Raw genomic sequence first — 25,078 nt, 5'->3', positions numbered from 1 at the left:
TCTTTAAGCAAAGTTTTAGAGTTTTTGGTGTATAGATCTAACATATCATTTGTCAGATTTATCTGTAAGTAGTTCATGTTTTGGTGCTACTATGAATGGTATTATTTTATAATTATAATTTCTGATTATTCATTTCTAATATATAGGATTACAGTAGGTTTTTTTTTTTTTTTTTTTCTTTTGAGACGGAGTTTCGCTCCTGTTACCCAGGCTGGAGTGCAATGGCGCGATCTCGGCTCACCGCAACCTCCACCTCCTGGGTTCAGGCAATTCTCCTGCCTCAGCCTCCTGAGTAGCTGGGATTACAGGCACGTGCCACCATGCCCAGCTAATTTTTTGTATTTTTAGTAGAGATGGGGTTTCACCATGCTGACCAGGATGGTCTCGATCTTTCGACCTTGTGATCCACCCACCTCGGCCTCCCAAAGTGCTGGGATTACAGGCTTGAGCCACCGCGCCCGGCCCTACAGTAGGTTTTTAATACATTGATCTCATATCTTCTGAACCTGCTGAATTCACTTACTCCTTTTAAGAGGTTTTTTGTTTTGTTTTGCTTTTTTAGATTCTTTGGGATTTTTAATATGCAGTCATGCACTCATGTTATTTGCAAATAGGGACAGTTTTATTTCTTAAGTCTTCTGGGTTATATTTAACTGTCCATTTCATCTAAATTTTCAAATTTCTGTGATAACATCCTTGTTAATCTCTTCCTACTATATTTCTAATATCTGAATCATCTGAGGTACTCATTCCTGATACCATTTTGTTTGCATCTTTTTTCCCTCATTAATCTTGCAAAAAGCTTCCCAATTTTACTCCAAATTTTAGCAGACCAATTTTGGGCTCTCTTGATCATCTCCTTTTTAGTCAGGTTTTCAAAAACATGTGATACACCCATTTAAAGTATATAATTCAATGGTTTTCAGTTATTCACAAAGTTATGCAACCATTGCTGCAATCTAATCCTGTAATAATACAAAAATTAGCCAAGTATGGTAGTGGGCACCTGTAATCCCAGCTACTCAGGAGGTCGAGGCAGGAGAACCCTTTGAATCTGGGAGGCAGAGGTTATGGCGAGCCAAAGTTGTTCCACTGCACTCAAGCTTGGGTGACAGAGCAAAACTTTATCTAAAAAATAATAATAATAATAATTGAGGATCTCCTAGGTAACCATCTTTTGGATTTTGATCACTCCTACTGGTATAAATTCTTACTCCACTTTCCATAACAGCCTAGGTAAATTGCTTCTTCAGAAACAGATAGGGATTATCTAGTTCCCCAAGAGAACTAAGGCAGTCCAGTGGCTAATTATCCTATTTACCTTCCACCTGATTGTGGCATAGCTTGATCCAGTCTGACCTCATACAGGAGGAGGCCGTATTTTAGGAGGACTCCGTTCTCAATATCCTTGCTCTTGTGCCTACTTCAGAAAGAAGCTGGTGTCATTGTATAGCAACTACCCCACTTGGAGATGAGAATTGTTGGTTAGAAGGTTTCATGTGAGACTTGGAGGCATAATATCAGAGTCCTGGCTTCCAGTAAGAGTATGAGAGAATGACCTGGTCAGTTGCATAAAATTTATTAGGAGATCATTTAGACATTAGTAAATACAACAAACTTTTTGTATCTGATTTTATGGCCCTTCACCATTCCCTATCCTATTACAACCCAGATTCCAAACTCTGTCAATAAGAGATAATATGAGTTAGGTATATGCTAATAGCCAGTCACCTCTGCACAGATCTTTGAAATGAACTGATACAAAATTAATTGAGTATAGTTATATTTAGAGGAATTGTATTTAGCAGCTCCTCAATAGGAGTGAGTGAATGAATGAGCTGGTTTTTTCTGCTTGTAATCTTTTATCTCTTCTCAGAAAGAATGTTATGAATGGATCAACACATGCTCTTGCCTCCTTTCTAATATCAAAGGCAGAAAAATTACATTATTGACATATGAAGAAATAGAGGAGCTACTTGAAGAAAAGGTATTTGCCACATATTAGCATTGGTCATTATTCAGATCATTCCTGTATTTCAGTAGATAAGGTTTGCAACTTTTTCCAGCCAATGTTCTGAATCGTTGTTCACTTACCCTAACATATGAGAACTTTGGTTCTGATCAAGATCTTTGACAGCTCTTCTTCCCTCTAAGGAAGAGAATCCTCCACCCAACATTTTTCCTCATTTTTTTTTTAGTGGGTGATTTTATAAAGAAAAGAATGGGTTTCAGGTAGAAGTTCCCTGCTGTTTCCTGAGGCGTATCCTCAGGTTCATCTGCTTCTGTGCTCACCCCTTTCTCTCCCCTCCAGCCTCAGTCTTTTCATCCAAGCTTATTTCTTCCTTTGAGCACTTAATCCCATGTCCAGTGTCCTCTCTTTTGCATCTTTAATGTCTTCCTCTCTCATTGTTCCATTTTGTCAATATAAAAGCAATCTAAAACATGGTCATTTCTCCCATCTTAAAAAGTATATCCCAGCCGGGTGTGATGGCTCACACCTGTAATCCCAGCACTTTGGGAGGCCGAGGTGGGCAGATCACCTGAGGTCGGGAATTCGAGACCAGCCTGATAAACATGTAGAAACCCCGTCTCTACTAAAAATACAAAATTTGCTGAATATGGTGGCACATACCTGTGATCCCAGCTACTTGGGAGGCTGAGGCAGGAGAATCACTTGAACCTGGGAGGCAGAGGTTGCAAGATCACGCCACTGCACTCCAGCCTGGGAGACAAGAGCAAAACTTCATCTCAAAAAAAAAAATAAAAATAAAAATAATAAAGAAAAAAAGAAAGTATGTCCCTTGATCTCATCTCTCTCCTAATTCTTTCTTTCTTTCCTTTCCATCATAATTAATTTGTTTAAAATTCTAAAACTACTGTAAGGTCACCAATGATTCCTTATTGCCAGATCCAAGTATCTTCAATCCTATATTTAACCTGGCTTCTCTGTAGCATTTGGCCCTCTTAACCATTCACTCCTTTTGCAGTTTCGCCTCACATGACAAAATTGTCCGGGTTTTTTCCCTACTTGTTTATTTCTTTTCACCCTTGTTTTAGACCTTCACCCTTGTCTGCCTCTTAAATGGCAGACCTTCAGTTTCCCCAGTGGGGTGTGTTCAGGAGCGGAGGGTCTCCCTTTCCTAATTCTGTAGTTTGGGCACTGAGTATTTGGGGTGTCTCCTGAGTCCTGCAGGAGCAGTCTTCTCCCTTCAGAGGATCTGTGGGTCCTCTTGGGATTCCTGCTTTGTTCTTGCAGTCATTCTGGAGCCAAAATTTGTGATGCGAGCCTCCACACATTGCTCTGTCCATCTGAGTCAGAGTTACAATCTAGTCCTACCTCTCATCCACCATGATGATCTTCTCTTTTATCTGATGATGAACCTTAATATAACACCCATACTTGATCATTATGCCTAAGTTCGAATATCGGAAGTGGCAGATAACTACTTTCAGAAAGAGTCCATTCATTTTTGATGAGCACTGAGTATTAGAACATTTTTCTTTCTATTAAACTAAATGTTCAATAGAAAGATATATTCATCTTCTTGTAGCTTTTTCTACCTACCAGTCCTAGTTCAGTCTTTTGTGGTTAATATGAACTGGACTGATTTGTCTTCCATATTATGGTATTTCCAACATTAAAAAAAAGCCAAATTCAACCTGAGTCTGTTTTTCAGTATTTTGTTCTATTGAGTTGTCTGTTCATGAGTCGTTACTACAATATTTTAATTATTGAGGCTTTATGAGACATTGTCTTTTTTCTTTTTCTTTTTTTCCTTTTAAGTTCAGGGGTACATGTACAGGTTTGTCACAGAGGTGAACTTGTGTCATGGAGGTTTGTTGTACAGATTATTTTATCACCTAGGTATTAAGCCTAGTACCTATTAGTTGTTTTTCTTGATCCTCTCCCTCGTCCTACCCTCCACTGTCCAAAAGGCCCCAGTGTGTGTTGTTTCCCTCTCTGTGTCCATGTAGTCTCATCATTTAGCTGCCACTTAAAAGGGAGAACATATAGTATTTGGTTTTCTCTTCCTGTGTTAGTTTGCTGTGGATAATGGCCTCTGGCTCCATCCATGTCCCTGCAAAGGACATGAACTCATTCTTTTTTATGGCTGCATAGTATTCCATGGTGTATATGTACTATGTTTTCTTTATCCAGTCTGTCATTGATGGACATTTAGGTTAATTCTGTGGCTTTGCTATTGTGAACAGTGCTGCATTGAACAGACACATGCATGTGTCTTTATCACAGAATAATTTATATTCCTTTGGGTATATATGCAGTAATGGGATTACTGGGTCAAATGATATTTCTGTCTTTAGATCTTTGAAGAATTGTCACACTGTCTTCCACAGTGGCTCTAATTAACATTCCCACCAAGAGTGTCTAAGTGTTCCTTTCTCTCCACAACCTCACCAGCATCTGTTATTTTCTGACTTTTTAATAGTAGCCATTCTGACTGGTGTGAGATGGTATCTCACTGTGATTTTAATTTGTGTTTCTCTAATGATCAGTGATGTTAAGCTTTTTCTCATATGATTCTTGGCCACATTTATGTCTTTTAAAAAGTTTCTGTTCCTGTCCTTTGCCCACCTTTTTATGGGGTTGTTTTTTGCTTGTAAATTTGTTTAAGTTCTTCATAGATGTTAGATATTACACCTTTGTCAGATACATAGTCTGCAAAAATTTTCTCCCATTCTGTAAGTTGTCTGTTTATTCTCTCTTTTTTTTTTTTTTCCATTGCAACAGTCTACCCAAATGAGACTGTTTACTCTATGGATAGTTTCTTTTACTTTCCAGAAGCTCTTTAGTTTAATTAGCTCCCATTTGTCAAGTTTTACTTCTGTTGTAATCATTTTTGGCATCTTCATTTTGAAGTATTTGCACATTTCCATGCCCAGAATGGTATTGCCTAGGTTGTCTTCCAGAGCTTTTATAGTTTTGGGTTTGACATTTAAGCCTTTAATCCCATCTTCAGTTAATTTTTGTATATGGTGTAAGGAAGGGTTTCATTTCAATTTTCTGCATATTGCTATCTAGTTATCCCAGCACCATTTATTGAATAGGGAATTCTTTTCCTATTGGTCATTTTTGTCTGCTTTGTTGAAGATAAGATGGTTTATCGGTGTGAAGTCTTATTTCTGGGTTTTGTTCCATTGGTGTATATGTCTGATCTTGTATCATACCATACTGTTTTGGTTATTGTAGCCCTGTACTATACTTTGAAGTTGGGTAGTGTGATGCCTCCAGCTTTGTCCTTTTTTCTGAGGATTGCCTTGCTATTCAGGATTCTGAATTCTGTATGAATTTTAAAAGTTTTTCCTAGTTCTGTGAAGAATATCAATGGTAGTTTGATAGGAATAGCATTGAATCTATAAATTGCTTTTGGCAGTATGGCCATTTTAATGATATTGATTATTCTGTTTATGAGTATGGCATGTTTTTCCATTTGTGTCACCTGCGATTTCTTTGAGCAGTGGTTTGTAGTTCTCCTTTTAGAGATCTTTCACCTCCCTAGTTAGATATTTCTAAGATATTTTATTCTTTTTGTGGCAATTGTGAATGGGAGTTCATTTATGAATGGGAGTTTGTTGGCTCTCAGCTTGACTATTGTTGATGTATAGAAATGCTAGTGATTTTTGCGCATTGATTTTGTATCCTGAGACTTTGCTGAAGTTGTTTATCAGCTCAAGAAGCTTTTGGGGTGAGATAGTGGGGTTTTCTAGATACAGGATCGTTATCTGCAAATAGGGATAGTTTGACTTGTGGTACATTTTCATATCTGTTAGAACCAGCCCTCTTCACTGATTTTTTTCAGGCATTTCATTGCTATTCTTGCTTACTTATTCTTCTTTTTAAAAATTAATTAATTAATTTAGAGACAAGTTCTTGATGTTGCCTACCCTGGTCTCAAACTCCTGGACTTAAGTGATCCTTCTGCCTCAGCCTCTAAAGTAGCTGGGACTATGGCATGCACCACTGCGCCTGGCTATTTTTCTATATATCTTTATAATCTAGTTCTTAAAAATATGAATTTTTAAAACTAGCATAATATTAAATTTATATATTAACTTAGGGAAGACAGGTTTATGATGTTGAATTGTCTTATCTGAATATATGGAATAAAGGATGTATACTTTTAGGCCTTTAAATCATGTCTTATTTGTTTGTTCATTTTGTACATTTCTTACAAGTTTATGCCTGAATATTTTATTTTTTGGTATTTTAAATGAGACATTCTTTTTCATTATATCTTCTAACTAGTAACTGTTAGAATATTGTTAAATATAATCAATTTCTGTATTTTAATTTAATTTAGTTTTGTTTTATTTTTTGCAGTAGGGTCTCACTCTGTCACCCAGCCTGGAGTTCAGTTGTCAAGTCATGGCTTACTGAAGCCTTGACCTCCTGGGCTCAAGCAATCCTCCCACCTCAGCCTCCTGAGTAGCTGGGATTATAGGTGCATGGTGCCATACTTGGCTAATTATTAAATTTTCATAGAGATAGGATCTGTGTGTGTTACCTAGGCTGGCTTGAATTCCTGGGCTCAAGTGATCCTCCTGCCTTAGTCTCCCGGAGTGCAGCAATTACAGATGTTTGCCACCATTCCTATTTTATATGCTGTGACTTTACTAAATTCTCTTATTGTATTTTTTTTCTCTTCTTTCTGCTGCTCTCCCTTTTACTGATTTTAGTAGTTTTTCAATGTATTCTTTGGGGTTTTCTAGAGATTTAATCAAATCATCGTGTATTCTTGTCCATGAAATGATACTTGTAATTTCTTAAGGACAGGTACTATTCTTATCAACCTTTGTATCCCTGTCACTAGCACAGTACCCAGTTGCAGGATTAGTGCTCATTAAATATTTTTGAACAAATAATTACCAATATTTATATATACCTTATAATATTGTTTCATCTCACAGGAGGCTGTAAAAGAATTCATTGAGCCTGAAATGGACGAGTGTTTTAAAGAGGATGAAGAAGAAAGTAAGGAGGATAGGAAACTTCAGGAGGAAAATAAAGAGACAGCAGAAGTAAGATTATTTGGTATTTGTTTTTCCTCCTACATACATATATAAGTGTACACACACACACACACACACACACACACACACACACATACACACACACACATTTTAGAGACAGGGTCTCACTCTGTCAGCCAGGTTGGAGTGCTGTGGTGTGATCATAGCTCGAACTGTGGGGCTCAAATGATCCTCCTGCCTCAGCCTCTTGAGTAGGTAGGACTACAGGCATGCACCACCATGCCTAGCTAATAAAAAATTTTTTTTGTAGAGATGGGATCTCGCTCTGTTGGCCAGGCTGGTCTTGAACTCCTGGTCTCAAGCAATCCTCTCACCTCGGCCTCCTAAAGTGCTGTAATTACAAACATGAGCCACGATGCCTGGACCCTTTATATATACAAAGTGGGGGTGGGGGGGAATTATCTATATATCTATATCTATATCTATATAGACACACAGTATAGACACACACAGAGTAGAGAATAGAAGTAGGTGGTCTGGAGTGAACTCTTCAGTTTCCTTCTGTTCCTCATATAGATTCAGCCAAACCTGCAGAAATATTTATCTTTGTCACTTTATTTTCAGAGGAAGGGATGTTCATTTTCCCTTCTAAATCCAGCCGTTTCCCTTTAGCCTCATTTATACCTATATTCCTATTAACCACACAATCTACTTATCACCCTGGTGCTATTTTTTTAGCCCTTCATTCCCACATTTTTCAAATAATACTTTAAAACTCCATATTTCCACTTCTTCAGCTCCCATTCTCAGCCCTCCTCCTAGGCCTGTCACCAGACGTCTCCTCCCTTTACTCTGTCTCCACCACTGCAGAGGCATTTGTAGTAATAAGAAGCCTTCCTGGAACTTTTGTAATAATAATAACAATAATACAATGTTTACCAAAAATTGGGTAGGCACATATTATCTCTTATCTATGCAATATAACTTCAAGATATATATTATTGCCCCCATTTTACAGATAAGAAAATTGAACCTCAGAGAGGTTGACTGACTTACCCAAAATCATATAGCTGTAAGTGGAAGAACCAATATTCAAATCCAGTTAAGTCCAGCACAAGAGCCCTTGTTAATCTTACATTGACTACTACTGTCTTTGGCTTCTAGAACTCATGATTGCCTAATTCTCTCTCTATATATATTTCTTCTCTATATACAGTTAAAATGTTGGCATGACTCCAGGCTCTGAACTAGGTCTTCTACTCACTGACTGCATAGACAGGACAACAGAACAAAAATATTATATAACACCCAAGCCTATTTCGATCAACATTTTCTGTTTTATTTCTGGTAAAGTTCTTAGCATATAGAAGTCACAGAATAAATGGAAACTGTTAGAGGTGTCTTAATCAGAGTGACTCTCATCTTGAATAAAGGCCAGATAAAGCAAAACCTGCTGGGTTACTTTCCCAGGAAATTGGGCACTCTTAATCACAAGATGTTTATGACTGAGGAAATGAGTTAATGGAACAAGGCATTCCAGTTTAAAAATGGGCTTTGCTTTAAAAATAATGGTACTGTTACAGGAAAGGGGTCATGATCCAGACCCCAGGAGAGGGTTCTTGGATCTTGCACAAGAAAGAAGTCAGGGCAAGTTTGCAGTGCAAAGTGAAAGCTAATTTATTAAGAAAGTAAAGGATCCAGCACTCCAGTTCAGATACTGCGCTTCTCTCACAGTTTTTACTGCCCAAAGACCAGCAGATTCCCTGGGCAGAAAAGGGCCGTGAGTTTCCAGCATGGCTGTTTCAGCTGGCACAGTGAGTTTCCACACAAAAACTCACACAAAGCTGGGCAGCCATTTCAACTGGCGCCTGGAATGCCTGAGAGACACAGCCGCCCATTCAACTGAAAAAGGGGTCTGGAAGCAGGGAGCCAGGTGATCTGGCCTGGCGGGTCCCACCCCACAGAGACCAGCAATCTGAAACACTCTGGCTTGAGAGCTTCGCAGCATGCAGCAATTTCAGCTTGACCCTGGACAGTCAAGCTCTGTGGAAGGAATGGCATCCACCATTACCGAGGCAGTCCACCACTACCGAGGCAGTCCTCTATTACCAAGGTAGTCTGCCATTACCGAGGAAGTCCACCATTACCAAGGCAGTCCACCGTTACTGAGGGAGACCGCCATTACTGAGGCACTTCTAACTGTACCTCTGTAAACAAAACCAGAAGGAAGTTTACACAGCAGCTGGGCAGAGCCTGCGGCAGCGCAGCAACACGTCTGCTGGCAGACTGTGACTAGACTCCCTCCTTGCTGGGCAGGGCATCTCTGAAAAAAGGCAGCAACATGTCAGAGACTTATAAATAAAGCCCCACTTTCCTGGGACAGAACAACTGGGAAAAGAGGCAGTTATGAGTTCCACTGCAGCAGACTTAAACGTACCTGCCCAGCAGGTCTGAATGGAACAGCGGAGCTCCCAGCACAGCACTTGAGCTCTGGTAAGGGACAGACTGTCTCCTCAAGCAGCTCCCTGACCCCCATATATCCAAAGAGGCACCTCATAAAGGAGAGCTCTGGTTGACATCTGGCAGGTACCCTTCTGGGATGAAGATAGCAGAAGAAGAAACTGGCAGCAACCCTTACTGTTCTGCAGCCCCTGTGGGTGATTCCCAGGCAAGCAAGGTCTGGAGTGGACCTCCAGCAGTCCTGCAGCAGAGGGGCCTATTAGAAGGAAAACTAAAAAACAGAAAGAAATAGCTTCAACATCAACAAAAAGGATGTCCACTCAGAGACCCCAACCAAAAGTCACCAACTTCAAAGATCAAAGGTAGACAAATCCACAGAGATGGGAAGAAACTAATGCAAAAAGGAGGAAAACACCCAAAACCAGAACACCTCTCCTCCTCCAAGGGATCACAACTCATCACCAGCAAGGCAACAAACAAAGCTGGATAGAGAATGAGTCTGATGAACTGACAGAAGCAGGCTTCAGAAGGTGGGTAATACCAAACTTATCTGAGCTCAAAGAACATGTTCTAACCCAATTCAAAGAAGCTAAGAACCTTGAAAAAAGGTTAGACAAAATGCTAACTAGAATAAGCAGCTTGGAGAAGAACATAAATAACTTGATGGAGCTGAAAAACGCAGCATGAGAACTTCGCAAAGCATACACAAGTTTTAATAGCCATATCGACCAAACAGAAGAAAGGATATCAGAGATTGAAGATCATCTCAATGAAATAAAAAGAGAAGGCAAGGTTACAGAAAAAAGAGTGAAAAGAAATGAATAAAGCCTCCAAGAAATATGGGATTATGTGAAAAGACCTAATCTGCATTTGATAGGTGTACCTGAATGTGACAGGGAGAATGAATCCAAGCTGGAAAACACTCTTTGGCATAATATCAAGGAGAACTTCCCCAACCTAGCAAGGCAGGCCAACATTCAAGTCAGTAACAGTGGGAGACTTTAACACTCCATTGTCAATATTAGATCAACAGGACAGAAAATTAATAAGGATATGCCGGGCGCGGTGGCTCAAGCCTGTAATCCCAGCACTTTGGGAGGCTGAGGCGGGTGGATCACAGGTCGAGAGATCGAGACCAACCTGGTCAACATGGTGAAACCCCGTCTCTACTAAAAATACAAAAAATTGGCTGGGCATGGTGGCGCATGCCTGTAATCCCAGCTACTCAGGAGGCTGAGGCAGGAGAATTGCCTGAGCCCAGGAGGCGGAGGTTGCGGTGAGCCGAGATCGCGCCATTGCACTCCAGCCTGGGTAACAAGAGCGAAACTCTGTCTAAAAAAAAAAAAAAAAAAAAATTAATAAGGATATCCAGGACTTGACCTCAGATCTGGACCAAGTGGACCTAATAGACATCTACAGGACTCTCCACCCCAAATCCACACAGAATATACACTCTTCTCAGCACCACATTGCACCTACTCTATCACATAATTGGAAGTAAATCGCTCCTTGGCAAATGCAAAAGAATGGAAATCATAACTAACAGTCTCTCAGATCACAGTGCAATCAAATTAGAACTCAGGATTAAGAAACTAACTCAAAACTGCACAACTTCATGGAAACTGAATAACTGGCTCCTGAATGTCGACTGGATAAACAATGAAATGAAGACAGAAATAAAGATGTTATTCAAAACCAATGAGAACAAAGGCATAACATCCCAGAATCTCTGGGACACATTTAAAGCAGTGTCTAGGGAGAAATTTATAGCAATAAATGCCACATGAGAAGCAAGGAAAGATCTAAAGTCAACACCCGATCATCAAAATTGAAAGAACTAGAAGAGCAAGATCAAAAAAACTCAAAAGCTAGCAGAAGACAAGAAACAACTAAGATCAGAACAGAAGGAGACAGAGACACAGAAACCCTTCAAAAAATCAATAAACCCAGGAACTGTTTTTTTGAAAAGATCAACAAAATAGACAGACTGCTAGCCAGATTAATAAAAAAGAAAAGAGAGAAGAATCAAATAGATGTAATAAAAAATGATAAAGGGGATTCACCACCGATTCAACGGAAATACAAACTACCATCAGAGATGATTACAAACAATTCTATGCACATAAACCAGTAAACCTGGAAGAAATGGATAAATTCCTGGACACTTGCACCCTCCCCAGACTAAACCAGGAAGAATTTGAAACCCTGAATAGACCAATAACACGGGCTGAAATTGAGGCAGCAATTAATAGCCTACCAACCTAAAAAAGTCCAGGTCTAGATGGCTTCACAGTTGAATTCTACCAGACATACAAAGAGGAGCTGGTACCACTCCTTCTGAAACTACTATTCCAAACAATCCAAAAACAGGGAATCCTTCCCAAATAATTTTATGAGACCAACATCATCCTGATGCCAAAACCCAGCAGAGACTCAACAAAAAAAGAAGACTTCAGGCAAGGCCAGTATCCATGATGAACATAGTTGCAAAAATCTTCAATGAAATACTAGCAAACTGATTGCAACAGCACATGAAAAAGCTGATCCAGGCCGGGCGTGGTGGCTCACACCTGTAATCCCAGCACTTTGGGAGGCTGAGGCGGGTGGATCATGAGGTCAAGAGATCGAGACCATCCTGGCCAACATGGTGAAACCTTGACTCTACTAAAAAATATAAAAATTAGCTGGGCGTGGTGACGCACACCTGTAGTCCCAGCTACACAGGAGGCTGAGGCAAAAAAAAGGAGAAAATGAAAAAAAAAAAAGCCGATTCATTATGATCAAGCAGGCTTCATTCCGGGGATGTAAAGCTGGTTCAACATACACAAATCTATAAACGTAATCCATCACATAAACATAACCAAAGACAAAAACCACATGATTATCTCAATAGATGCAGAGAAGGCCTTTGACAAAATTCAACAGCACTTTATGTTAAAAACTCTGAATAAACTGTTTACAATAGCAAAGACCTAGAACCAACCCAAATGCCCATCAGTGATAGACTGGGCAAGGAAAATGTGGCACATATACACCATGGAATACTATGCAGCCATAAAAAATGATGAGTTCATGTTCTTTGTAGGGACATGGATGAATTTGGAAACCATTATTATCAGCAAACTGACACAGGAACAAAAAAAGCAAACACTGCATGTACTGACTCATAGGTGGGTATTGAACAATGAGAACACATGGACACAGGGAGGGGAGAATCACACACTGGGGTCTGTTGGTGGGGGGCTAGGGGAGGGACAGCAGCAGATAGGGAGGTTGGGGAGGGATACCATGGGGAGAAATGCCAGACATAGGTGAGAGGGGGATGAAGCAGCAAACCACCTTGCCATGTATATACCTACGTAACAATCCTGCATGATCTGCACATGGACCCCAGAACCTAAAATACCAAAAAAAAAAAAAAAAAAAAAGAAAAAAGAAAGAAAGAAAGAAAATAAAGGAATAAGGCCAGGTGTGGTGGCTCATGCCTGTAGTCCCAGCACTTTGGGAGGCCGAGGTGGGCAGATCACCAGGATAGGAGTTCAAGACTAGCCTGGCCAACATGGTGAAACCCCGTTCAGCCTTTAAATGACATTTTCTCTGTGAAGTACCTAGGAAGAATGAATGGCCCTTTACTGAGTGCAAACAGCCCTTGAAACACACTTTTTGGCTAATAGTAATCATGTTATACCATAATTACTCATTTTATTTTCTCTCTCTCCTACAATATTGACAGTTCCTGGAACCTGGAAGAAATCCTCTTTGTTTTTCCCATAGTTATATCCCTTGTGCTCACTCCCCATTCACAGTGTTTGTTATGTGAAAGTCTTCAAAAGTGCTTGTTGTATGATGAGAGCAAATGGAAAATTTAAGCTTCCAATATGGTGCCAGGAAACTTGCTGATGTGCCACTGTGTTACACACCAGCTTGCTAACAGGTCCACATGTTTCTGTGTTCTAGCAACCTTCAACATCTACAGAGAAGGAAACACTCATCCGATTCATTGGAGAAGATGAAAATATTCATTCCAAACCTCTATTTGAAACAGATGTGTTGTCTTCTTGGGTATGTATCTGAAACCCAACTAGGGAATTCAATACATTGCATAAAAATGATATGGTGCTGGCCGGGCGTGGTGGCTCACGCCTGTAATCCCAGCACTTTGGGAAGCCGAGGCGGGTGGATCACAAGGTCAAGAGACCGAGCCCATCCTGGCCAACATGGTGAAACCCTGTCTCTACTAAAAATACAAAAATTAACTGGGCATGGTGGTGTTCGCCTGTAGTCCCAGCTACTCAGGAGGCTGAGGCAGGAGAATTGCTTGAACCTGGGAGGTGGAGGTTGCAGTGAGCCGAGATTGCACCACTGCACTCCAGCCTGACGCCTGGCAACAGAGTGAGACTCTGTCTCAAACAAACAAACAAAAAATGATGCGGTGCTAACATAACTTTTAGCTACTCTAAGGGGACCAGGAGTTCCTAAGTCATGTATTTTATAGATATTTTTCTTTCTTTTTTTGAAATAGACTCTTGCTCTGATGCCCAGGCTGGAAGGCAGTAGCACAATTTTGGCTCACTGCAACCTTTGCCTCCCGGGTTCAAGCAGTTCTCTGCCTCAGTCTCCCAAGTAGCTGGGATTACAGGCGCCCACCACCATGCCTGACTAATTTTTGTATTTTTAGTAGAGACAAGCTTTCACCATCTTGTCCAGGCTGGTCTTGAACTGCTGACCTTGTGATACAATCGCCTTGGCCTCCCAAAGTGCTGGGATTACAGGCATGAGCCACTGTGCCTGGCCTGTTTTACAGATATTTTTCTTCCAACGTAATTCCTGGAAAACTCATTATTTTATCTTAACTTTACAAAAGCTTTTCATTCTCATCTTTAAACCTCTCTCTCCCTCTCTTTTTGGGGGGATGGAGTTTTGCTCCACCTCTGGGTTCAAGCGATTCTCCTCTGTCAGCCTCCTGAGTAGCTGGGATTACAAGTGCCTGCCACCATGCCCAGCTAATTTTTGTATTTTTAGTAGGGATGGGGTTTTACCATGTTGGCCAAGCTGGTTTCAAACTTCCGACCTCAGGAGATCCACCAACCTCGGCCTCCCAAAGTGCTGTGATGATAGGCGTGAGCCACTGTGGCCAGCCTAAACCTCATTCTAACATCAGTATTTCATCTCTTTCCTTAGTTTAACAATCTCTTGGTCAATATTTGACTAATTTTTAAACATTCATCTAGTAGACTTTATTGAGAGCTATGATAATGAGCACATATCCCTAACAACAAGAACTGTTGGGAAATTGGAAACTTAGAGACAGTGGCTGTGGAACTCAGCAAGAAAGCAGATTTAAAATGTCTCCACAAAAGTTTTGTTCTAGAACTATGGTAGGTTTAAGTCAGCTCTAGATCTCTACAGAACACTGTGACTCTAGGAGCTTATGGATGGGCTTTATCCCACTAATTCCCTGAAGTGGTGTGTAACATTTTGTGTGTATGCTCATATTGTGCATTTTCTTGGATTGGGGGATCAATAGATTTTGTCAAATTTCTCCATCCAAAAGTTAACCATTTCATGGTTAGAGATGTGGGAGCCATAGGCTAGACCTTGAGTGAGGGGCTTTTGTCCTTTTCTTCCAGACCATCTTGAAATAGGGTACCAAGCAGCCCACCTAGCTTATACGGCCAGCACATATATATATATGTATGTGTGTGTGTGTGTGTGTGTGTGTGTGTGTGTGTGTGTGTACATGTGTAGTATTAAGGGTGTGCTTTACTGTCTATTAGCTAGATATGGGTAAAAGAAAAATAGTATTTTAGAAGGCTTGATCCAGAACATCCTGAAAAGTAGAATACTAATTGTTGAGACTGTCAGTTCATTCATATCTCATATTTTCTGTCAGAGAGAATCAGCTAAGCAAGGTACATTGGCCCAAAAATATCTTGAAGCAGTGGCTGTAATTGAACATATGCAGGAGAAGTTACTGTAAGTATGAGGCAACACAATGGTAAGAGGATGAATATGGGCTTGCCGGGAGGTTTGACTGAGAAATTAACACTTTTTGGCTTCCCTTTGGCTTTCCTGCTTTCTTTATCCTCATGAGTGCGATGGGTATCTCCACATGTTCTGCTAGAGGCAGTGATCTGATCCAATGTTTCTAAGAGATGACTTAGGGAAATAAGTGGAACTAGGAGAAATGATCGTGCTTGGGAAAGAATGTTATATAGCTCAAAGAGTAGAAAGGGCGGTATAGTTGAGATGGCTGGGGATGTCAGGAGAAAAGCGGAGCCATGTAGACATATGACGTGCTGTAGTAACTGAGAAGCACATCTCAAGCTGGTTTCCTGGACTGTCAAAATTTGGTTTTAGAGGTGCGAGAAAAGAAGATATTCTGTTGAATTTAGTTTGTCGGATCACATCAATTAAGAGAAGCCAAAATGAACTCCTGGAAGGAAGTTCCCTGGCCACTAATGAAGAATTCTGGATACCCCCAAATCGGATTTTACTAAGAAATGATAAATATATTCTTAAATAGCAGCATGATTTCTACTCTGACATTAGCATTCAGAGTTACTCCTATGCCCCCAATTCTTAGATAATCATTGATGCTGTTGCCTCCCTTATTTCTGTCCTTCAGACACAGTTTTCTAATCCCACTGCCTTTTTAGAAAATGAGTTTCTAAATCAAACATACTTTTTCTTTTGTTGTGTTTCTCTTCCACATCAGGGAGGTTGAAAATAGAGCCATACAGGCAGAGGAAAAGTTTGAAGATGCATATGAGAAACTTCAACATACACTTATAAAAAATAAAGATCTAGAGGAATTAGTCATGACATCAAGAAAGGAGTCTAAAGGAGAGAAAGAAGATGAAGGAGAAGGAGAAGTCAAAGAAGAAGAAGACCAAGAACAAGAAGAAGTCAGGTCAGCAGAAAATTCCTCAAAGTCTCGAAAGAAAGGTAAGGACTCCTTCTTATTTTGCTTTATTTAGGGTATGTATATGAAAGAAAATTTGGGCCACAGATATTTTAGAAGAACATTAATATCTTTAGTGATAATTTACTAGTTTATACTTCTCATAGGAATGTGCATATCTTAGTCACATAACTATCTTATTCAAACAACTCACAAAAAGGAAAACCAAATGAATAAGAATTGTGAATGAATAAACTAATTCAGATACTTATTTACAAAACTGGCAAAGGTGTTTTTTTTTTTTTTTTGAGGTGGAGTCTCCCTTTGTTGCTCAGGCTGGAGTACAATGGTGTGGTCACAGCTCACAGCAACCTCCACCTCCTGGGTTCAAGTGATTCTCCTGCCTTAGCCTCCCAAGTTGCTGGGATTACAGGCGCCTGCCAGCACATCTGGCTAATTTTTGTATTTTCAGTAGAGATGGAGTTTCACCATGTTGGCCAGGCTGGTCTTCAACTCCTGACCTCATGATCTGCCCACCCTGGCCTCCCAAAGTGCTGGGATTACAGGTGTGAGCCACCCCACCTGGCTGTTTTTTTTTTTTTTAATAAAAGAAAACACAATGCTTTTTAGAAGTGCCAATGTACAGTAGTTATACAGATAATACTTGTGAGTAGACAAACACATACAACTATTTTAGAAAATAATTTGATAGTATATATGGATATCCCTTTAAAACATGCATATATTTATAATATGTGGATGTTAATATGTGAATACTATATGTATGATAAATATACATAATATTTACATGATAATATATGCATAATTTCACTTGAGAATCTTAATAATCCTAAATATACAAAAATTAATACACAAAGATGTTCAGTGTATCATTGTGTATAATAGAAAAAATAGAAACAACCTAACTTGTTCAATTGTGAAAGAAAGATTAAATTATGCTATTTCAATATACATAAATATTACACAACTATTAAAATGGTGTTTCAAGGAGTTTTTAGTGACATGGGAAATTTTGATGTTAACTATCACATGCAAAAAACAGGATATGACATCATTTTGATGTTATGTTTATTTTATGTGAAATATCAAATGCACGAAATAGGATATGACATTATTTTTGAAAGCCAGGGAAAAGACCAGAAAGAAATATGCCCAAATACTGACAGACATTGTGGGTGATAGAGGTTTGTAGATAATTTTATCTTTATTTTTGGTACATGTTTGACTTCATGTGATTTTTTTTTTTTTTTTTTTTTTTTTTTTTTTTTTTTTTGACACGGAGTTTCGCCCTTGTTACCCAGGCTGGAGTGCAATGGCGCGATCTCGGCTCACCGCGACCTCCGCCTCCTGGGCTCAGGCAATTCTCCTGCCTCAGCCTCCTGAGTAGCCGGGATTACAGGCACGTGCCACCATGCCCAGCTAATTTTATGCGCTTTTAGTAGAGACGGGGTTTCACCATGTTGACCAGGATGGTCTCGATCTCTCGACCTCGTGATCCACCCGCCTCGGCCTCCCAAAGTGCTGGGATTACAGGCTTGAGCCACCGCGCCCGGCGTGACTTCATGTGATTTTTAAAGCTACTTTAGTCTATAGGGAGAGGAATTTAACTTTTCATTTTCTTATTTCTAATTAGTACTGCAATCTGCCCAGAAGCAGTTCTCAATTATTTCTAATATTAGAGGCTATGCTTTGATTTTTGCTTTCATCTCCAACCTGTGATCTGTTCCAGGACAACTCCTGGTGCAAAGTATAGTACCGCAATACATCTACTCTCCGTTTTTCTGTCACCCCTATTTCCACCTACCCCTCAGCAAAACCAGTGAAGTTAGCCAGCCCCTCACAGCTCCTGGCCCTAGGTACAGGGACATTAACACTGTAAGAGTGTGAGTTCATTTTTTCTACTCCTTTCAACTCTGAACTGGTGAAAATGTTATTTATCACAAGCCTGACAATCAGTCCTTTAGTTTTAGGTTTGAATATATGCGACAGAGTTTTCGTGAATTTTTAAAATTTCATCTTCTTATATTCTGAATATAGTTTTTTCCTGATCATTTGAAAACTAGACCTTTTCTAGATTTAGGAAGATAAATAATCAAAGCATCCAAAAGGCCTACTTTTTAAACTTAAACTAGAGAGGTTACCTCAGTATGAAGGCAGGACTTTTGTTTTGTCCATTTTCATAAAGGTCTGGAGGAATCGGTTAAATCCAGAATTGAGAAGTTTTAATTATTTTAACGTAGAGGATAACTACATAAAGTAAGTCTTCAGCCTGCAAACAGTAACCTACACGGATACCCAGTCACCCTTCTCCCTCCTTCCAGAAACCACCAGCAAAGTCATTGCCAGGGGACGCTGAAGTGGAGAATGAGATGCCTTGCAAAGCTTAGGAGATCTGCTTCCTACTCAGAGCAGTCCCTGTGCCCTGCAAGTGACCTGAACAGAGTCTCCAGAAAATCCGTAGGTTAGACACTTCTTCGAGTTAGTAGGTAGTCCCTTGAAAAAAAATGCAGATACCTCTGGAGCAATCTGACACTGCTATATTTGCATATGTTAGTACAAGAAAATCACTTTTTTCCTGAGGATTGTGCAGTGAAGGAAAAGAAAATTATACTGTAGTAAAGGTAGGAACCTGTGAATGCTGAGTAAAGCGAAGACCTGGACAGAGTAGGAGACATATTTATTTTTGTTTTTATGTTAATATTTTTAATAATTAGTAAATCACTGTGAGCTGTGACTGAAAAAGGAATCGAGGGAAGTTTGCAAAGATGAGAATGGCTTAGTCTTTGATCTCATTGGGGCCTACGGTTGGGTGTGGGGAGTTACACTAACAGTATAATACAAGGTGCACATGAAAGCAACCACATTTAGGATGGACATGGCGGCAGCCCATCTGAAGGATTCAAATTGGGAAGCAGAGTGTCACGGGCTGCTCTTCATGTGCATGTCACGGGGAGGAGGCTTGATGGCCAGAGGCCTTCTGCACCATCGCAGGGATGGAGCTTGTGTGGGGTCTGTGCACAGGAGTCTGGAGAGAAAGGGTTGGGGAAACCACAGAAGGGTTCAGGAATGGATAAGGAAGGATTCTGAAGACTGTCTCCATCTGAATTTTTTTTCACCAAGCTTCTGATGTGTACAAGAGGGAAGGAGGAAATGTTCTTTTTCTTTTTCTTCTTCACTCTTTGGCCACATTCTCTCCTGCCCCAGGACCCAGAACTCAAGCAGTTAACTGACCACACTTGAACTTGGGAAATGCATTCTGAATACCAGTAACCAATTTAGAGTCAAATTTGTGGCACATGGCTTATTTGTAGCTTGAGGGTTACTCAGGCAGAAAAACTGTAAAAGTTCTTTGTAAAATTAAAAACCCTCAGTAAATGTAAGATATTATTACTACAATATTCTAATTCTTTTTGTCTTTTTAGAGGTACCACGCAAGGAGGGTGCTCTCAACATTAAATCCAGAATCCGGACTAAATTTGATGACAAAACGAAACCCAAGTAGTGTCCACAGAGCTCTGGGGTTCACAATGGTTCTATCCACTGAACACACCTCAGATATCGCTGTGTTATAGAGCTGATGTGGCTCAGTTGGAGGGACTCCCTTTGTGACAGCCACTAAAAAAGCCACAACATACAACCCAAGAGCATTTTCTCTTTAAAAGTCACAGAGATGATTGTAGGGAGTCAGTGCATTAGCTCACTTCCCACATTAAAAGTAGCTTGTGCAAAAGTTTGCTAGCCTCTTCAATTGATTTCCTAACAGAGGTCTGTGAAATGTCAGTTTCTCTCAAGAAAATAATGCTTTTTGAAAACTTTGAACTCTGCAGACAAGAATTGCAAATTTAAAAAAAGGATTAGTTTTTCAATTTAAAAGAGAAGATGTTGGCTGGGCACAGTGGCTCACTCCTGTAATCCTGGCACTTTGGGAGGCCAAGGTGGGAGGATCACTTGAAGTCAAGAGTTCGAGACCAGCCCGGCCAATGAGGCAAAACCATGTCTCTACTAAGAACACAAAAAGTAGACAGGTATGGTAGTGTGCACCTGTAGTCCCAGCTTACTCAGGAGGCTGAGGTACTAGAAATGCTTGAACCCAGGAGGCAGAGGTTGCAGTGAGCCACGATTGTGCCATTGCACTCCAACCTGGGCAACAGGGCAAGACTCCATCTCAAAAAAAAGAGAGAGTAAATCTTGATGCCCTTAGGTTTCTGCAGCATTTTCAGATTTCTTATGGTTTCTGGCATTTTTATGATTTCTCTGATCTTTGCAATAACCCCACAAAGTAGGTGGGGGAGATACTGTAATTCTCATTTCCCAGAAGATCAAACTGAGGTCCAGTGATTATAAGACACGGTCGCAGAGCTGACTGGTGTCAGAGCCCCTAGATCACTGTACTCACGTCTAGACTGTTTCACAATAGTGAAGGGCCACCAGGCCATTGCCCAGATGCTTTCCTTCATAGGGGCCTGTGTTGCTGAATCACCCAGAATCTCCATTTCTTGCTTTTACTGTCTCATCTGTCTGCTCTGTTCATGACCCTGAATCCATCTAGGCACAAGAGATGGACTAACCTGCACATGACAACTGGATGTTCTGGGCAGTCACTCAGCAAGGGCTCTCTGCCGCCTCACTGCTCCTGGCTCACTTGCCTTTGCTCTTAATCTCTAAATACCTGTGGCAAGATTTCTACACCTGTATTGCCTCCACGTATTTGGTATATCTTTGGATTTATCTCCTAGAATTTTAGACCTTTACCTGTTCTTCCAGCCTTAGAAACCCCCCTGACCCTAGAGTTCCCATCTTTATTTAAGCCCACCTTGGCCAGGCCTGCCATTGGCCGTCATCAAAGCATGTGAGGGATGGGTTTCAGCATTCCTTAGGATGTACCTAAGACTACTAGATGGAGTCTGGCCGGTTTCACTCTTTACCTCTTGGAAAAGAAAACATGAAATTCTTCAGAAACTCAGCAGTGCTTCTGGCCCAAATGACAGACAAGCTGAAGCCGCTGCCTGACGGAGTGGAGCCAGCCCTATCTTTGCTCCTTCCCAAAGACAATCCTCGATAGCTCTAGAAAATTTGGGGACTTTTTGTGGGGTCCCCAAATTTTTATAAATATAATTTTTCTTAATTTGCCACCTAGCAGGAATGAATTGTCGTTTCCATACAAATCCATAGCCCCCATCCCTGAACATGAGCCTTGTCCCTTAGAATGTGCCAAATACCATGCCAGCTCCATTGCGTAGAAGGCTTAGTCTCTAAATGCCAGTGTTACAGAATGAGGTGATTGGCATCGTGGACCTACATTAGATGAGGTGGTTTGGTTACAAGTCAGCTACTCTTGTAAACCCGCTTAAAAGGATACTTTATTGAAAGGACGTTGGGGGTTCAAGGATTTGAAGGGAAGTTTTGAAGAACTAGGCTAGAAACAGACAGGAACCAGCTGGCTTTAGGTCAGGCACAGTCATTCCTTCACCATCTTGCTCTAGTGCTACCACCAAATGAACTCCAGTCATTTATTTCATCCTTACATTATTCTGCCAAAGTCTCGAGAGAGAAAGGCTACCCTGTAGTCACAAACCTCCCCATGGATGAACCCCAGGGATGGTGAGACGACTTCAGAGATCTCTCTGGCTTCCTTACAGCGAAGGAAGGACACTTTGCGCTGCCGTTCCTCTAAGATGGGACACAATACGGGGAGAGGAAATCAGGGTGGTGTTAGGAAGGCATAATGAGTATTAGGCGGTTTTTAAAAAAAAGTGCGCCGCAGAGAGGGCACCTGCACTGTTGCTGTCTGCAAGTTAGCCCGGACAGTTCCACTCTTCCAAGTAACTGCTCTGTGGGAAGGTTTAGATAGGGCTTGAGACCCTGCCACGCCTTCTCAGCGTGTCCCTGAAGTGGTCTCCCAAGCAGAGTGGAGGGAGGAACTTTTGCTGCTCTTCACTGGCACTCAGGCTGTCAGGTGAGGCTATTGTGCTTGCATATGGGAAACCAGCCGTTCTGTGCTCAGATGTCTGGACTGAGCTGTGCTGTCCTTGTCTCTAGAAAGCTGTCCTGGCCCTTCAGAGAGAGGAAACTGGTTAGCCTCCTCCCACTTGTCTGTGTCCCAGCCCCTGGTCTCAGTGGTGACATATTCCATGTCCTGTGGTGCCGAGTGGGTACTGTTTTGGGAGTGCATACCGTAATGTACTTAAGGATCTTAGAAAGTTTAGTGGACAGACCCCTCAACCACCAGGCCTGGCTCTTTATCACGTACCCACATCAACTCAGTGCATGTGGGCTCCATGAGATTCTCCCCCGAGAGATCTGGTTCCACTCACACAGGCGGTCTTATTGACTTGACTGTAGTCAGGTCACGTGTCTGCTGCCTTGCAGCACTAAGCGACTGCACTTTCCTCTTGTTCTTGGCCTTTCCTAGCTGGAGAGCAATGGCCCAGATACTACCTGGGAAACATACCTTGCATTTCACTTTTAAAGCCTGCTAGAAATTCTGCTTGCAGGCCCCAAAGCTATCTATTCCTGGAATCAAATAAGTATCCCATCTACCAGCAAGTATTCCCCCACAGGAAACAGAGGAGTTTCTCTAAAGTTAGGAATAAAACTTCTGTAGCCCTGCTGCGTGGGCCCTGCATACTTGCAAAACTGCAGTGCTTGCTATCTGAGCCCGAGGCTGAGGCAGTCTGTAGCTATATTGATACAAAATTGTGTCTGCGGTTCATCAATACTTCCATCACTGCCTCAGAAAAATAGAGAGCTCATTCTAGCCAAGCCTGCCACAGTGTCAAGGCAATCTCCCATTCAGGATTGCCAAGAACTCCACTAGTCCCTCTGATCTCAAAGATGGACTCTGCAGAGTGCAGGTTTTTGAGAAGTACAACTTGTCTAAAATGGTGCATCAAAGAACATGACCAGTGTAAGGCAGCCTTCCAGTTCCCTAAGCAGTCCCATCATACAGCAGTGTGCCATTCTGCCTGGACAGTGCTTCTGTTTTTGAGTGTCCAATGAAAGGACACTTGCAAGACTGCAGTGGCTCTGTCTCTTTGGAGGGCATCCTCTTGTATTTGCAAGGTTTGGGTCCCACGAGCACGTGACCTGGCACAGCCATACTTTTTTTTTTGCAAGACTGCAGTGGCTCTGTCTCTTTGGAGGGCATCCTCTTGTATTTGCAAGGTTTGGGTCCCACGAGCACGTGACCTGGCACAGCCATACTTTAGGCTGCCTCTAGGCCAGCTTGAGAAACACATTTGAAAGTCTGAAGAGTAAGAGTTTCCACCATCTGTCTTGCCAAGGCAAACTGATTTTTGGAAGGCAGAATGTCCCCACCCCTGCCCCCGACCCAGATGTCTGACAGATCCTGGAGTTCACAAGATACTACTAGTAATTCATTTTTCATGTTCCACTCTGGCCATCCAGTCAAACCCAGGAAAGAGGGAAAGAGAAGAGAAGGAGAAGGAGAAGGAGAAGGAGGAAGAGCGATTGTCTGATTTTTGGCTGTAACTATTGCCCACCAAGAGGAAAAACTCTTCCGTCCCGTTTCTGCTCTATTAGTCCAAACTGCAGAGCCCCTGCTGCACCCTTATACTATTGGTGAGCCATGGTGGCCCCTGAAATTCTAAGGAAGGCATCCAAAGCCTCCATATGGCACATTTCTGATGATTTTGAGCCCAAGAATCTGCAGTATCGCAGCCCTTAAGCTAGCTGCTTGCCATCATAAATTCAGGTCTGAATACACCAATGCCACATCACTGTCATAGGGTCACTGTCAACTCCAAATGCACCACTGTCATAGGGTGTGCCATAGACTTATCCCACTGTCAAGGGCATGTCATTTTGATCATTGTAGACTCCAGTGACAAACTGGAACTTCTTATCCCCGTTTGTCAGCTTATTTCCACTCTCTTAAGATTAAAGTAAATTATCAGGAAAAAAACGATTCCTGGAACATATCCCGGTTTTAGATTGCACTCTCCAGCTTGTCCTCCAGCCATCATTTCTCAATTAGTAACCAGTTGCTATGTAGCACCTGGGTCACCTCACCTAGCTAGTTCCTGAAGAATTTTGCTTTTGACTATCCACTATACTCTTTCACCCAAAGTTTTAGAACAACGTATCCCCCCACTATTTCCTTCCCATCAAGCCCACCAAACAGTGGAAGATACCATAGGCGCTCCCCAGATATGTAAACAAAATCTGCCTTCTACAAAAAAAACCAGTGTTATAAGGAACTATGAAGAGTCATAAAAGCTGTTTTTATCCTGGTGTTCACTTCTGATTGTTCTGCTTTTGGCTTCCGTTATGCCTGACCCAGCATGAATCTACCTCTTTCTTCATGACCCATGCCAAAATGTGCTAACCTGAAATCAGGAGCCATCACATATGGTGTGAAAAGTGACCAACAACCTTTGGTGCCATCTTAATTCCAATAACAAATACACCGGAATGGGTATGGGCCAACACAGTGGTAACAGGAAACATGTCCCGCTTCAGGAATGCTCTGATTGCCATTGACCCTTTAAATGGGCTAAACCATCTATGACTGTGCCCTGGCTGGTTCATGAAAACAAGCTGCACATCCTAATAGATGAGACGTTCTAGGAAGTCACCTAGGAGTTCCCCAGCCCACGTCCTATTGCTGCTTCATCAGTGTTTGCTTTCTTCTTTCTGACACCATACTCCTGGGCCTGGTAGATTTTGTTAACTGCCTTTGAC

The 25,078-nt window shown here is 41.3% G+C and overlaps 1 protein-coding gene across 1 annotated transcript in view; it reads left to right on the top strand.

Annotated features, from left to right (window-relative positions):
* AXDND1 (axonemal dynein light chain domain containing 1) overlaps positions 1 to 25,078 on the top strand; it is a 109,028-nt gene that overhangs the window by 76,181 nt on the left and 7,769 nt on the right. The window contains exons 21-25 of the mRNA XM_074390165.1: positions 1,877 to 1,987; positions 6,928 to 7,038; positions 13,408 to 13,512; positions 15,344 to 15,426; positions 16,169 to 16,398. Coding sequence (XP_074246266.1) covers positions 1,877 to 1,987; positions 6,928 to 7,038; positions 13,408 to 13,512; positions 15,344 to 15,426; positions 16,169 to 16,398 — 640 coding nt within the window. The remainder of the gene's footprint in view (positions 1 to 1,876; positions 1,988 to 6,927; positions 7,039 to 13,407; positions 13,513 to 15,343; positions 15,427 to 16,168; positions 16,399 to 25,078) is intronic.

This window comes from Saimiri boliviensis, chromosome 19 (assembly GCF_048565385.1).
Source record: "Saimiri boliviensis isolate mSaiBol1 chromosome 19, mSaiBol1.pri, whole genome shotgun sequence".
Taxonomy (NCBI): domain Eukaryota; kingdom Metazoa; phylum Chordata; class Mammalia; order Primates; family Cebidae; genus Saimiri; species Saimiri boliviensis.
Note: the sequence above shows the minus strand (reverse complement) of the source record. Positions and strands in the feature narration are given on the sequence as shown.